Genomic DNA, 14,587 nt, shown 5'->3' with positions numbered 1-14,587 from the left:
ACGATATTTCTACCAAGTAACATTAAGCAATATAAAAATATGTAAAAAACTTTCTGCAACACAATAGGGAATCCATAGCAAGGTGTCCAGAAATCTTATGAACGCCTGACATGTACAAGACACCTTGGTATGCCTGAAAACGCCCGAGGGCTTGCTCGGCATTCCCAACCACACCACGGCATGCCTGAGGACGCCTCGGCAATAAACCTACTGAAGAATCCCTTGTCGGGCCATGCCAATAGTGGATGCCGGGCCTAATTTAATATCACTGTCACTGTCATTAATCCAAGAAGATCTAACACAGGCATGGACTTCCGGTTCGAGCGCCATCTTGATAGTTAGCATCGTGATTAATTACTTTGTTTTTTGCTCATTAATATTGTTTAAAGTGTAATATTGTTTTGACATACCTTTGCTTTGCATGAACTATCTTAGCTTTAAATTATATTAATTATTTTGATTTTCGCTAGAATTGTAAGTACCTATCTGTTAGCATTTTGTGCCCTATCAGGGTGTACCTATAGCTAGACAGCTGAAATTTTCACAGATGATGTATTTCGGTTGCCGCTATAACAACAAATACTAAAAACAGAATAAAATAGAGATTTAAGTGGGGCTCCCATACAACAAACGTGATTTTTGACCGAAGTTAAGCAACGTCGGGCGGGGTCAGTACTTGGATGGGTGACCATTTTTATAGATAATGGTACGGAACCCTTCGTGTGCGAGTCCGACTCGCACTTGGGCGGTTTTTTTTACAACCTTTAACTACAGTAATAACTGCTACTGGTAAATTAAACTAGTGGACCCGTACCTATCAAGTACTCTAGCGTGTGCGTAACTTACTTATGTATCTCGCTCGTACTCGCATATTAGTGCGAGCGAGATGTATATAAAGTAATTTACGCAGACGTTAGCGAATATGTCAGTTTGACACTGCTAAGGCAGTCGTGGTAAGGCTACTTTTAGCTAAATTTGCGCGAAGCTCCCATGATATTTACAGTTTGATGAGAAACAAATGAAAAAATATGATGCCTTTCCGGATGAGTGGAGGTGAGAATAGACTATTGATTGGTTGATAGTGTTGATACCAACACTAAGTGTTCTCTTCTCCGCTCCGCTGAATTACAACCAACTATTGGTTGATTCCCACATATTTCGTCTCATCTCCAATGGAAAGGTACAATGAAGAATGAAGAATGGGTATTAGGCCTACAATTTATGCAGTTTTTTTTTTCTCTGTACCTTCTTACAATCCCTAATAAATATTTATTTTTTATCAAAAAACCGTACCTGTTGTGCATGTTTATCATATAATTATTATATTCAATTATTTATGCTTAACTTTCAGGAACGCATGACCTTCTTTATTTTATTTTTCTGCGTATAATATGTATATGCCCTAGGACCTAGGTCACTTGTACATTAGGTAGTTTTAGACGACGAGCTCAGTAAAATACGAATATCAGCCATGAAAATCCAGTCTAGACACATTCGTTGCGTTTAAAAGACCTCCGAAGCATAAGGTCATATAAAATTAGACATATGTTACGTTTCCTATGAAAATGAACCTTTATGCCGATGGCGCTTACGTCATATTTGCAGTTTTGTACTAGAGAAAATTATTATCCAGTACAAATGCGACAAAATAGTGAAAGAATAATGGCGTAAGCGACATTTATAATACGGTGCTTTTCAGAGATAACGGCACTTATACGTTCTACTGATTTTATAAGATAGCGGTTTCTGTAAATATATGGTAAAACGTATACAAGTGGATTGGATGTGCTTAGTCTTGCTTTTAGTTTATTTAGGTTCATCTGGTCCTGGATCTTTGAAGTCGATGGAAAAATATGGGAAAGGCTTTAGAAGATAAGATACACCTATTTTATACACCTACGAGTTACCCGTTCAACAAAGTTGCGTTCGGCGCTCGAATTGGATTATTCATTGGCTAGATAAACAAGACTGCAAAAAATCAGAACTACCGTATTTGACGCAAAGGAACCGTGTACTTTCAGGCGACAAAGTTACTGGAATAATAGGCCACAGGGGCACTTTTAAATGTCAAATTTGTACAAGCATTAAAAATACGCAAAAATTACAAAATACAATTACAAATATGAGATCAATGAAATATTAGATATGTTACCAGTTCAGTTTAGGCCGCCAGAAAATTTGAAAATAACAAAGTCAGTGGTTAATGCATTTCTTTTATCCACTTAGTTCGGTTTTTTGCGCCATAAAGGTAATCGCTTGTCTTTTTTTGAAAAGTTTATACCTTTATTTTTTACCTGTAATCGTTACCGTTTTTATTTTATTTAGGTACTGAAGTGAACAATATAGAGTAATTTGTTTTGTGATAACTTTTATAGAACTAACATAGGTACCACTATGATTCACAAATTTTTGATGACTTTACAAAGCGGACGAATTATCAACCGATATAACATGAATTGACATTTGATCTTCAATATTTTAGTGAAAAGAAATGTTTGTACCACCTTTCACAGAATTATCTGACCAATTGTATACCTTATTGCAACGATATAAGCCCTATCCATAGTCAATTAAGTGTGTTGTTCGTTGTTCAACGTTCAACGTTCCACGAACCGGCCAAAAACCGCTCACATAGGTACAAAAATCACGCTCATTTTATAGCGACATGTTTGAAATTAGATCGGTGATCAGCGTATAAGACGGACGGCTGTCTATCATATTTTGTCACGCTCTAACAAGTACGTAAGTGCGAAAGTGACGCATGATATGACAAGTGACAAAAATGCGACCATGATACCGATGCAGGAGTCGAGAAAAATAGTTATTATTACCATCAATACGCGAGATCTAACGCAATTTACTTCACCATCTATATAATTAGTTACTTACAAAGTATAAGCACTCAATCAGGATTCAGCAAGTATTTTCTACAAGAAGATTTAATTTGTGGTATTTTCTATAAAAAGGGACCTTATTATGGTCGATGGCGCTTACGCCATTAATAACGATGTTCCGATATAAATACAATGCCGCGCGACGCTGTGCGGCGTAAGCGCCATCGACAATAAGGTCCCTTTTCATAGAAAATGCCAAATTTTTCCGCAAAGGTATGTAGGACTGTTTTGTATAAAATTTAATAAGCTTTAATGTTGTCTTACACCATATTTCCATAAAATACATAGATTCAGAGTAAAAGGCATTTTTTCAGGAAGGCACACATTTTCCATGATGGCTACGGTTCCTCGAGGTCCCCAAATAGCAAATGGTGTGGACATGAAAAAGGGACCTTTAAATCCTTTAATTAACATAATTATGTACCTAGTACCTACCAAATTTCATAACTAACTGTCCTAGAGATTTCGAAGTTTGTGATATTCCGATTGTTGCTAATATACAGTTAATGACCACTGAATAGGTTTAGAGACGCGCTATTTTTATTGAAGGGAAGTAGGTGTACGTCAAGTGCCATCGCTTTGGCGGGTAATTATAACAATTTGGCAATGGCAAATTGAGAGCATTGCTCTTATTGCTCATATCATAAGTCTTTTGTTTTTTAAAGCTGTTACTTTGGAAAGAGGTTTTAAACTTCAGACTTGGGTAAACACACATTACACACACACTTGGGACATTAGGTAAGGTGATAAAAAATTCAATTAAAATTGAATTTCAACTTGAAAATTAGTTAGTTAGCTGTGATAAAAAATAACTTAGTTGTGTTAGTGCTATAAATGTGATCGCCATCGATTACTGAATTCGAAAGGTTGGTTCCTTATCACCGATTCAATTTCACCGTGATGGAGGCGGCTAGGTTCGTGTAACTTAATAATTAATGGTATTTGAATGTACCTTGACCCTGGCCCTGAGTACTGTATTGAGTATGGGATGGGGGACATATATAGGTACGTAATTGGTGGCCTTGGATGAAAATGACGCACTTATTACTTATTAATGAATATCATACGCTGTAAGGAATATCTTTGTAATGGGTATTTTCAATAATGGGTATGACAAGAATAGCAAGCGGCCAATGGATATCTAAATTTAATTAAGTTTGTTTAAGTTTAATTTTAATGTCGTGTAAGTTTGGATTGGCCTCCAACGGCGCGATTCACTAGATATGAAATAGCATAGAGTAACTTATACTAGAGCGGTACTGTCATAGTGAATTTTGTAACCCCAGTAAATTCACTGCCATCTGTCGACACACTTTAAAACTAAAAATAAATATTTATAAAAATACGATAAAATGTATTTAAATATGGATAAATGATTTTTTTTATTTGCATTAATTATTTTTATGATTTTGACCCATGTTCTTTCACTGATATGCGTTAAAATTATAAATAACAAACGAAACCGTCAACGCCCTCTATACGAGTGTAGGCCAAAACTAGTGGCGCCCTCTGATCGAGAATCAAATTTTCGTGATTTTCGAGGCACGTTTTTTTCTTAGACTGTATCCATCTATTACGGAGTTATATCTATCTTTGGAAATAGTAAAGATATGTGACATTTCACGGCATAGCGCCGCAATAATTTGCGACGCTATGCGACTTAAGCGCCATCCAATATTAATTGGAGCGGCGTTAATAATAGCGTAAGCGCCAACCGCCATAAGGTACCTTTACCGTGGGACGTCACATATCTTGACTGTTTCATATCTAGTGAATCTCTAATTCATTTCCCGAATCGCGCCGCAAGTCTTTGTTTTGTATAATTATGAATCCTAGTGCTAAAAAAAAGGGTAGTGCTGCACTCTGGTGGCAGAACATTGCAGTAATATCCCCTGTTAGAGATATATCTCGACAGTTGATGTTCAAAAGTATCTGCAATTTAATAGTGGATATTACTGGAATTTTCTGCCACCAGAGTGCAGCACTAGCCTTTTTAGTAAACCATAGAGTAACTTATACATACTGTGCCTTTAACAGGTTTTTGACAAAATTTCAGAGATAATAAAGTACGGCATTGATGCATAAAGGCGGTTTGTTTACAGAGGACCTACTGGGAAACGCGAATCCGAAATTTCGCTATCTGCCTCTTTAGCGCTCCAATGCAAGAGTGACAGAGATGTTAGATGACGAAATTTCGATTTTCTTGTTTCGCGGTAGACTCTCAGATTGTGGTAGTGGCGCCCCCTACGCAGAGTTGGCGTAATATTCCCTATTGATCGATCTTTTTTTATTAAGCTATCATAGAATGGTTGATGCTTTTGACGCATAGGTTGATATGTAATGTAATGTTAAAGTGGCATACATCACTTTAGTTATAAAGTTGCTATATTATCCGTTTATCTTCATCTCGCTTTATTCCAACCATACATTACGTAAGACCGTAACATTTATTTTTAATAACGTCCTAAACTTTCACCCTCACCCGAAGTTTCCTATCGCCCCGAAAACGCGTAGAATCCATCCCGCTGAGTGCGTGAAACAATTTCTAGATAAGGCCACCTGGGTTGCGGAATGTATAGTTTGAATGGTCTAAGTCAGGAAAAGCCGTGGAAGTATAAAGTATACTTTATAATTTCACGGCTTTTCCTTGTTTAAATACGATGACATGAAATTCCAATAGGGAACATTACGCGAAACTGCGCAGGGGGCGCCACTACCACAATCTGAGGGTCTATCGCGAAGCAAGAAAATCGGAGTTTCGTTATCCAAATCCAAATTACTTTATTGCCAAAACATGATAGTACGAGTACAAAAAATAGCAATACAACAATACTATACAAAAGTTCTAGTTTAAGTATACTGTGTTATTCTAGGTTAAATACTCACTTATTGTCTAATCTAATTTTAAGTCAGGTCCTCACTGAAAACCAGCGCTGCGGATTACCGCGGCATTATGCTGAGTGGGGTCCTATTTTAGCGTCCAATGTTTTTTGTCTGTATGTTTCCTTTTTTTCATATATGTAATCTGTTGTGGCGTTAAATAATAGTATTTTATACAATCGTGATATAATAGAGAGCTTTTCAGTCGAGTACCGTGTTTAAGCAACGAAGCTTGCTGAGTTGCTTAAGTTAAGGTACGAGATTGAAAAGCTTGATTATATCACTATTGTATACAATACTTTTTCTACGAGACAAAAAAATAATACTTTCAACTAGTAGAATCATATAGGTAAACAAACCAAAAGTATACAGCTAAGATACGCAAGCTGCCGCAGCCCGCGATACCTTCATACAGTTCATACCGATGCCCCGGCCGCCGGGCCCGGCGCCCCCGGCGGGTTGGTCAACGACACCTCCTCGTAACTATGAGGCCCTGGTACCTGCTCCGCGCTAAATTCAATTTTAAGACAGTTTTTTTCTCGATTTTGGACACCGTAGCCTATGGAGACTAACAAGCAACGCTAAGTGGTTTTCGTAGGGTATGGATGTTGCTATATGAAGGGTGTCACATGCGCATTTCTGACTTATGAAGAAATTGTTTCTACTACAACATAAAATAAAATGTTTTTGTTGGCCAACCAATCACAAAGCAGATGCATTGAATCGAGTCTCCTCGAAATGTATGAAGTTCTATTTTCAAAATTTTTATAATTGACTAAACCGTATCGATAAAATTCTTATGCTTGAGTCGGAAGTGCCATAGACTATCCAACGTTGAAAAGAGTAAGGTTGTAGTGTTGCATGTGAAGTTGTAATACACAGATTATACTCGACGAGTAGAAAAATGTATTTTCTTTCTTTCTTCTTCTTTCTAATAGATCATCAAACTTTGCAATACATGTTTGGTTTTCAGTTTGGTCCTTTTTTGGAGGTCTGACGAAGTACATGTTGATCTTTTCTGAGCCGTTATATGTAAAATGATGAGCAGTTATGAAAAGCAATAGTATAAAGAACTTTTCTCAAACATGCTATGTAATATTGATATTACGTTCTTTATATTAGGCTGGGAAGTATCACGACTCCGGCGCGGCTAGACGAGGGGCCCGTAATGAAATTTCATATAAAGTTGCAGGCCTAGGCCGGGAAGTGGCTCTTTTTTAATTTCCATTTCACATATATTTGTGACACAGCATCATGGCATTCAGCCAAAAAAAAACTATAACCAATATTTGCTTATGGTTCGGAATGACATTCTGCCAATACCCCTTAAAAAAAACAATAAACGATAATTAATATATTTTGCAGTTTTATTTGTATCGAATTTACAAAAAATATATAAATAAAACATTATTAACAAATTCCAATAATATTGAATTGCAAATTTACCTACAAATACAGATTTAAAATATAGTTGGTCAAACCAGTTTGTCAGTAAATAAGAACAAAAAAACTATACTCATCCTTTTCTTTTGGGTGTTGGTACCAGTGTAAGACAAAGATAGTATAATTATCTGTCTATGTTTGAAATGAGACAGTCCTTTGACAAACTATATTTCATTTACATATAAGCGGTAAAAATGTCTCCTCAAACACGCGTTGGTGTTTTTTTAATCGTTTTGGAGGTAAAGTTGAACATTTTTCATTGTGTATCTGTAATTCTATTTTATTGGATTTATTGTGCGTTGTTTATTGTGTTATTTAATATGAGTTCCGACGAAAATATTAAATGAATACCTGTTAATTATACTCCATGTTTAAGGCAACGATGTATGTGAAGCATAATATCAACATAAAAAACGATGTAATCTTAGTTATGTGGCTAAAACTACAGTCAGAAGGATGCAAGGCGAAAAATCAAAGATACATAAATATACCTTTGAACATTTGTGTAATAAATTGATTAACTACATGTGTAAAATATACGACACGTGTGATAAAGATAGGTACAAGTGGTAGTTATATTTTGTGCCTAGTTTACTTTTAGTTTCTTTAGAATTAAAACTTTGATTTCGTGGAGATTTCTTTATTTATTTCATTGCATGTTTGAGAAAAGCACTATACATACATCGGCGTGAAAAGGGGTTGTCGGCCTCATAACTATCCGGCCTCACTACGTTCGGCCGTATATATGCATTCGGCCGGCAACCCCTTACTTCCCGGCCTCTGTAGTAATGTACTAATGTTACAATATTACAGTCAAGTAGCTAGCGTATCGTGTGTTTGTAACTGTTTACGAGTGTCATCTGTTGTTGTTACTGTGGTTGGGTATATAGAGCTGGTGGTGCACGGGATTTGTACATGTGATGTGTGCACACACATGTACAAAGAGCGATAAAGAGGCAGATAGCGAAATATCGGATTCGCGTTTCCCGGTAGTTCCTCTGTAAACAAACCGCCTTGATGCATCAATGTCATAATTGACATATTTTATTGTCTGAAAACTTGTCAAAAACCTGCTGTTAAAGGTACAGTATGTATGGGTTACTTAAAAGGCTAGTGCTGCACTGGTGGCGGAACATTGCAGTAATATCCTCTATTGTCATTTACGTCTCACTCTTGCGCCTGATTGGGTAAGACTTACTTAAATTAAACTCATCATCATAACTCTTAAGAGCCTGGCTCTTGTCGGTGGAGTAACCGCCACTCCGTTCTTCTTTCTGCCACTGTTTTGAGCTCCTGATACGTCACTACGTTGGTTTTCTCTTTGGCTTGGTCCAGAAACGCACGTCTCGGTCTTCATCTGCCTCTCCTTTTTTCTATTCTTCCTTCTATTATAGACTTTATGTAAGTATCGTGCCGTATCAGGTGCCCCAACATGTTAAACTAAACAACATGTTAAATTAAACTAAACGTAATTTTAATCACTATCAGGCAACTAGGGCCCATTACAAACTAACATACATTCAGTTATAAAAATCTTAAAAACTGAAAATCATTTGGCGACACTGTTTTATGTTGCGTCGCGTATTCTGGTGTGGGATTCAGCAGATTCTAACGGAACCGCCGAAATTCCAAATAACCATAACCACACCCTTCGGCCAGAAGTCTTCGCTCGCTATGGTTTCGACTTTTCGAGCAGCGGCCGCAGCACGCGCATGTTAATGAGGGCTACCGTTTTTGTGCTCACCAGTTGGCGCCACTGTAGATGTAGGTCCAGAAAAACAGATTAAAAAATTCCTCATTGCTTATGTTTATAAAATCAATACGTTCTAATAAGCACAAAGGTATTTTAACGTCCAAATATGCCATTTTTCCAACCTGGTTAATTTTGCATATATTTTAGTTGGCACTTTTTTTAAACCCCTAACATTTATTGAGCCATATTTATTGTTTACCATGATTAATCAAAAATGGACAAAGATTTACCACAATTATGAATAAGGAGTGAAAATTCCCGATAAAAATGCTTGAAACCCCCAAAACTTCTATGCATTTGACATTTTGAAAGACCTCCAGATGGACACTAGCGCGGAGCTAGTAGCGCCCCTAGCGGCAAAATTAAACGCGGTAGCCCTCATTCCCAATGGTTGCCACCTGTATCTACCCACACCATAGGTACCGCTTTCTCAGGCCCTCAACTAATGGCTTTCGTGTGCAAACTGTGACAGGGTCTGATTTATTGAAGGTTTGAAGATCGTATCGGTCCGGAAATAACGCAGGCGACAGTTCATTGCGCATTTTAGCTGTGCGAGGCGGGAAGGACTGCGAGCCAGGCGCAAATTTCGTCAGTCATCGCCTCCCGGGCGAAAACTCGTATAGCGGTTGAACCCTCGTCAACGTCTGCTGCCGCTCCGTTGGTTGGTTGAGGAATGGCAGCCACCGAAACGCGTAACACGGTCTTTCCACCGCGATACAACCGGCTGACGATTTGTTTTATTAACAATAGCATCTAAACTATCATCTGACAAAGTATCAAACGGGAGGCGATGACGCCGATGACTGAAAATAATTTTCTTTTTTACATGTTCATGTGACCAGCTGACGGTCTTTCTACAGCGATACAATCGGCTGACGATTTTGTTCATTCAACTATTATCTGACAAAGTATCAAGCGGGAGGCGATGACTAAATTTTTTTTATAGACTTCATTTGCTGCCATTTCTCAACCCACCAACGGAGCGGCAACTGACGTTCACGAGGGTTCATTATACATAGCCGTTAACCACTACACGAGTTTTCGCCCGGGAGGCGATTGGTCATGGAAATCTGTTCCTGGCCCGCGGTCTTGAGATTTCAGTAAACTAACCAAACGAACGTAACTTGATGAACCGAATGGTTAAACGATTTGGTTTATTCATTGTTGGTTAATCTTAATCAAAATACTGAAATAAAACGCTATTAGTTTCGTCCTGCTGCCAGTCCTCCGAAAGCAGAAGACAGCTAGTAATACGTTAGAGTGAAATTGCAATCCATACTTTGTCTGTTACCTTTTCACTGTCTGTTACCTGTTCCTTTTCTGATTTAGTTGAAATCTGGTATAGATATAGTTTTGAGTCCCGGGGAAGGACATAGGATAGTTTTTATCCCAGAAGTCAGCCCTTTAAGGGGGTGAAAAGGGCGTGTAAGTTTGTATGGGAAATCGATAAAAAGCAGGTTGGATAGAAAATCATCATCATCTTCCTCGCGTTATCTCGGCTTTTTGCCACGACTCATGGGAGCCAAGGGGTCCGCTTGACAACTAATCCTAAGAATTGACGTAGGCACTAGTTTTTACGAAAGCGACTGCCATCTGACCTTCCAACCCAGAGGGGGAACTAGGCCTGGTTAGGATTAGTCCGGTTTCCTCACGATGCTGCGTGGAGATTGGATAAAATATAAGCTAAGTACCTATTCTATATTACCTTTTTCCTCTATCAGATATAAAGGCAGTCATTTTCGCTACCTCCTCTCCCTTATAACGACCTCAACGTTACACAACACAGGTGACTGCTGCAAATAATTTATGTGGCCAATATCCGACATCCATCCCTTTCTCGCTGATAGCTATGCAAGAATATCCGACAGCTATCTCTTTCTTGCTGAAGGTCGCGCCAAAAAATGTAGTTTATTTAGGAAAGGCTTTATTTGCGGCACTTTTTAGATAACTATGGGGGGTAGCGTAGCGAGACAAATCATTAAAGGACTCAAAGATAGATATAACTCCGTAATAGATGGATACAGTCTAAGGAAAAAACGTGCTTCGAAAATCAAGAAAATTTTGATTCTCGATCAGAGGGCGCTACTAGCTTTGGCCTACTGTCGTATAGATGGCGTTGACGGTTTCGTTTGTTATTTAAAAAATTTAACGCATATCAGTAAAAGAACATGGGTCAAAATAATAAAAATAATTAATGCAAATATAAAAAATCATTTATCCATATTTAAATACATTTTATCGTATTTTTATAAATCTTCATTTTTAGTTTTAAAGTGTGTCGATAGATGGCAGTGAATTTACTGTGGTTACGTTTTTTCCTTAGACTGTATTCATCTATTACGGAGTTATATCTTTCTTTGAAAGGACTAAAGGTACAGTCGAGAGGACCTTTATGGAATTTTAGTATGACATTTATGACAATAAAATTGTATAACCTTTGGGTCAAAATACAGGGTTTTTACCCTTATTATTCGCTTAATCTTCGGCCATTGTCACACCCCAGGCCAAAAGTATGGAAACAACGTTGTTTTCTTTAATATCTCATGTTTCTATCTTTTTTGTATATATTTCTAAACTAAAACTTACATTAGGCAAACCCAAAAGATTAAAAATACACGCTTAATATCAAAACATCCTAAAATATTGCCAATAAGCTAAAAAAAAGTAGGAAAAAGTTACATAATTATACTTAACCTTTAATTACATGACAAAATGTTGACATGGCAGCTATCACAGCCAGAGTAATTTACTTTTAAAATGTTCTATTATTATTTTTACTAAATTGTCAATGAGTAGTATAAAATCCATCGCTTAAAAGATCACACTTTTCTTTTGAAATACAAGCTTGTTTCCATACTTTTGGCCTGGGGTGTATGTACACCAAATGGGAAATTCATCGATATACATCATCTGTGAAAATTTCAACTATCTATCTAGGGTTCATGAGATACAGCCTGATGACAGACAGACGGACAGACAGACAGACGGACAGAACACTGCGTATTTCACCCAAACTGTGCATTGCAGTCTTTCTCTGGGAGCACTTGTATTTTGTAAAGCTTTTTTTTATACTACGTCGGTGGCAAACAAGCATACTGCCTGTCTGATAGTAAGCAGTCTGTAGCCTATGGACGCCTACATGCGCGTTGCCAATCCTAACACTCCGCACCCTCGTTGAGCTCTGGCAAACTTACTGGTGGGTAACACAACACTATGAATGAATGAATGAATGAATATTTTTATTTCGTGTAACACATGGACACATATTTTTATTAGTAGAACTTACAAACTAAGGGGTTAGTATGTAAAACGAGCTTAGATTTAAAATAATACCATGCAGATGGGGGAATGCAATCCCTCACAGTGCGACAAGTAGGGACAGTCTACCCTGTCCGCTATCATTCGTAGGATGCTGCTGGGACTACCACGCACCCGGCGCACCAGGGATGCTGCGCGTGCACGCATGGTAGTATAGAAACATTCCACGCGAGCCGTCGCGAACATCCCCGATGCGCTACAGAACCGAGGCAGCCCCATCAGCACCCGGAACGCATTATTGTACTGGACCCTAAGAGCCCTGTATGCCCGTTGCATATACTGCGCCCACAGATTGCAGGTGTAGAGGGAAGTGCAAACTATGAGTAGAGTCTGTTATTAGGCTGCGATTTTCTGTAAGGTTTTTGTGCGGTTTCCAGTTAAAATATAAGCGATTATATTCCGTTTACTAAATAAAATACACACAAGCTAAAACCTAACACATGAGAGTAAACAAACGGTGAATAAGCCCTTTTTCGAGTTTCTGGAAATAATCGGCGATGATTAATGATACCTACGCCATTTGATGCTCGGCCCGACGATATACTTACCTACATACATAGGGTTTATGCTACAGGTGGTGCAAGGCGTAAGAAACCAGCGATCTCATTATCCAAACTGTAGTGTAACCCGGGATTAAACTCGAATAGGGTAGGGTATAGGTGGGTATTGATCTGAATCTTCGGATTTGGGGCCGTAGACAAACCCCACTCGAAAATTAAAAATGTATGCTTGTGACAAGCGTACAACCTACATGCTCCATAGGAGAGCAATACTTGGCGTAGCACTTGACGTATGTATAAACTTAGGCCGCAATGAGGCTATAATTTATCAGAGATATTATAGAAGTCTTTTAAATACTCATGAAGAACCTATGATGGTGTAATAACTACATTATGATTCATAATTAATCATATGTAATATTTTTTATACTACGTCGGTGGCAAACAAGCATACGGCCCGCCTGATGTTAAGCAATCTCCGTAGCCTATGCACGCCTGAAACTCCAGAGGAGTTACATGCGCGTTGCCGACCCCAACACTCCGCACCCTCGTTGAGCTCTGGCAACCTTACTCACCGGCAGGAACACACACTATGAGTAGGGTCTAGTGTTATTTGGCTGCGGTTTAACGATGTTGTTCTTACACCGTCATAGTCAGTGCAATTTTTAGCGTTCTGGAAGTCTAGTTATTTACCTATATAGTATGGAACTATTTTGTGTTCAATTCTTCTGTAGTTTGGACCACCGCCTGATGCTCCCAGGCCGCCATCCCCAATTTGCATGGCTTCCAATAAATTCGGCCGTAATCCTATTACAAACTATTATTATTTAGTACCTATAATATTATATTATTATAAATTACGTAGGTACCGTAAGGCCATCCGACTATAATACTCCAAGAGCCCTATGACTACTATGGCCCAAAACGAACTTGAATAGCTTCGCTCAAGCGTGATTATTATTTGTGGTATTTTCTATAAAAAGGGACCTTATTGTAGATGGCGCCATTATAAACGATGCTCCGATATAAATACAATGCCGCGCGACGTTGTGCGGCGTAAGCGCCATCGACAATAAGGTCCCTCTTCATAGAAAATGCCCCATTTAAATGTCGCATTTCTATACCAAGGGCTACCAGAAGATCTGCTGCATCCTGCATCTCACCAGTCATCTCACACCCGACGCAGCACCCTAAATTTTAACTTAAATTACTAATAATGAATTGCCTATTTTTGTACTTATGCCATACGAATAATTAAAAAAACCGGACAAGTGCGAGTCGGACTCACCCACCGAGGGTTCCGTACTTTTTAGTATTTGTTGTTATAGCGGCAAGCGGCAACAGAAATACATCATCTGTGAAAATTTCAACTGTCTAGCTATCACAGTTGATGAGATACAGCCTGGTGACAGACAGACTGACAGACAGACAGACAGACAGACGGACAGATGGACAGACAGACAGACGGACAGACGGACAGAGAAGTCTTAGTAATAGGGTCCCGTTTTTACCCTTTGGGTACGGAACCCTAAAAACCCCGCTGACGGATTTGGCCACACTGACTTATTATGCTCTCCGGTACAAGTATGTTTGAATTTTCTGTAGGATTTTTATGAAAATATAATTCTCTAGGTCGTTTAATAAGAATCTTAACAAAGTAATACTTATTACTATTAGTTTCCAGCAAAAATAGATATAACTCCGTAATAGATGGATGCAGTCTAAGGAAAAAACGTGCCTCGAAAATCAAGAAAATTTGATTCTCGTTCAGAGGGCGCTACTAGTTTTGGCCTACAGTC

The 14,587-nt window shown here is 38.4% G+C and overlaps 1 protein-coding gene across 1 annotated transcript in view; it reads right to left on the bottom strand.

Moving 5' to 3' along the window:
- The window catches only part of LOC134750792 (cytochrome P450 4C1-like), a 44,714-nt gene extending 30,756 nt beyond the window's left edge, over positions 1-13,958 (bottom strand). Inside the window, exon 1 of the mRNA XM_063686036.1 lies at positions 13,913-13,958. Within this exon, the coding sequence (XP_063542106.1) occupies positions 13,913-13,958 (46 nt within the window). The remainder of the gene's footprint in view (positions 1-13,912) is intronic.
- Positions 13,959-14,587: the final 629 nt, after the last annotated feature.

Source organism: Cydia strobilella, chromosome 20 (genome assembly GCF_947568885.1).
Source record: "Cydia strobilella chromosome 20, ilCydStro3.1, whole genome shotgun sequence".
Lineage (NCBI taxonomy): Eukaryota > Metazoa > Arthropoda > Insecta > Lepidoptera > Tortricidae > Cydia > Cydia strobilella.
This window is presented reverse-complemented; position numbering and strand designations above follow the sequence as displayed.